The sequence below is a fragment of the Cyprinodon variegatus genome, unplaced genomic scaffold, assembly GCF_000732505.1.
Source record: "Cyprinodon variegatus isolate N-32 unplaced genomic scaffold, C_variegatus-1.0 Scaffold1927, whole genome shotgun sequence".
NCBI lineage: Eukaryota > Metazoa > Chordata > Actinopteri > Cyprinodontiformes > Cyprinodontidae > Cyprinodon > Cyprinodon variegatus.
The window spans coordinates 4,358-6,570 of record NW_015152380.1 but is presented as its reverse complement, the minus strand read 5'-3'; the positions used below and the strand labels follow the sequence as shown (position 1 = coordinate 6,570).

Below are 2,213 nucleotides of genomic sequence, written 5' to 3'. Positions count from 1 at the left end.
GGGTGGTCAGGGTTTTGGAGGACTAATAAATGTGGCCAGATTCCTAGAAAGAAGAGCTGCACCATGCAAAGTGGGATGGATGCCATCTCTCCGAATCAGACCAGGCTTTCCCCAAAAGGATTGCCAATTATTAATGGCAATCCATTTGGATCCTTAGGAAACATGGGGTTTCTTTTCACTTTGATGCAGACGTCAGATCTCTTGCTGAGGCGAAACAAAAACTGTTGAATCACTTCTTAAATGTTTGGATGATGTGAAAGCATGGATGGCTCTAAACATTTTACATTTTAATGAAAAAAAGACAAAAGTGATGTTCTTCGACCTCATAAGAGCTGATTTGGAAACTTTATTTGATTTCTACCAAAAACCTCCTATCTTATATCTAAATAAATATTCTGTTATCTTAATGTTTATTATTTGTCTCTACAGTTGCTTCAACACGTCTTTTATTCTTTATTCAGACTGAGGAACTGCAAGTTGTCAGAGATCAGCTATGCTTCTCTGGTCTCAGCTCTGAAGTCCAACCCCTCCCATCTGTCAGAACTGGACCTGAGCTTCAACATCAACCTGGAAGATGGTGGAGTGAAGCAGCTCTGTGGTTTTCTCCAGTCTCCCCTCTACAAAGTACAGACATTGAGGTCATTCACCATGTTTTAGTTTCAGTGTTGATATTTCTGATGGTAAAGTTGTGTTGACTCTAAACTGCAGACATATGGCTGATATTCTACTGATCCAGACTGAGGATCTTCAGGATAAAGTCTGATTTCTTCCTCATTTCTTTGATCCAGTTAAAGTTTATTTCTTTTTCAAACTTCCTCTCATGATTTATTATATAATAAGCAGGAAACATGAAACAGAGAGTTGAATTTCAGTGTGGGGTTGCAGTATTATCCAGAACTATTTTGCTCTCTTCTGTAAATTGGTGCACTGCAAGAAAATAATGTCCATCCATGAATTAATAAAGTAATACTGATTCTGATTATTTTACGATTTAATCCTCTTTCCAAAAGGAAAATAATGTTATAGTTTACAAATTTTCTCAGTTGATTCATTCAAAGCAATCACTAAAACCTGTGAAAATGTCCCCAGGTTTGTCTGCTTATGCTTGCTTTGAAATGTTCCTGGCCAGTGAAATCTGCCTTTGATAGAGTGGGTCATAATATCCTGTTATCTGGTTTGGAGCATTGGGTGGGGATCCAAGGAAGAGCAGTGCAGTGGTTCAGATCCTTTCAAAGTAATTGAAAATTTTGTGTCAAATTCTTCGTCCTCCACTGCTCCTCTTTTATGTGGAGTTTCTCATGGTTCTGTTTTAGGCTCCCTTCTTTTTGCTCTTTATCTGCTTCCACTTGGATCCTTAGGAAACATGGGGTTTCTCTTCACTTTGATGCAGACGATAGATCTCCTGCTGAGGTGAAACAAAAACTGTTGAATCTCTTCTGAAATGTTTGGATGATGTGAAAGCATGGATGGCTTTATACTTTTTACATTTGAATTAAAAACAGATTAAAGTGATGCTTTTTGGAGGCTCTTCTGAGAGCCTACCTTTACACCTGGGCTATCTGGATCCTTCTGTAAAACCAATGGCCACAAACTTAGGTTTTAAAATGCACAGCCATCTTAACTTTGACAAAGTTAGCCTGTTGTTAAATCCAGTTTGTCCCTACAAACTCCCTATGATATTAAATGAGCAGTTTTGTAATTTCCCAGCTGCAGTGAAGGCAGCACAGGCACGAGGCTCTGACAAAAGAGGAGTTTTCTGGAAGTGTCAGTCATCCATATTTTATTGGCTCTCAGTGCTGATACCTGTTAGAGTTGTCACACAGGAGAGTTGGCATTAAAGAAAGAAGGAAGATAATAATACTCCTACTGTGGCTGGCAGTGGACAGAAAGAGCCACCATGGAACAGGTAAACAAAGAAGGGGTTTAAATCTGTTATGTTTCCATAATTCTGTATTTGTTTTGTGACACCATCTTCAGCGCACCGTTACCATCTGATCATAGTGTGCTGTGGTTAAACCTCCCACACGCTTTTCAATAGATGTGTGGTGCGCTTTAAACTTGGAGAAACTCTGCTCTGGCATCCAACTTTGCGCATAGCTCTCGTGCTCCACTCAGCAGGTCCATGCTCTCTCTTTATCCTTTTTTCCCTCAGCTGTCTCTGCACTCAATACTTAATAAACTTTATGTTCTTCCACCTCATGAGAGCTGGTTTG

General features: G+C 39.5%; 1 protein-coding gene across 1 annotated transcript in view; it reads left to right on the top strand.

The window, feature by feature from the left end:
• The window catches only part of LOC107104864 (NACHT, LRR and PYD domains-containing protein 1-like), a 14,955-nt gene that overhangs the window by 8,389 nt on the left and 4,353 nt on the right, over positions 1 to 2,213 (top strand). Inside the window, exon 3 of the mRNA XM_015404982.1 lies at positions 430 to 638. Coding sequence (XP_015260468.1) covers positions 430 to 638 — 209 coding nt within the window. The remainder of the gene's footprint in view (positions 1 to 429; positions 639 to 2,213) is intronic.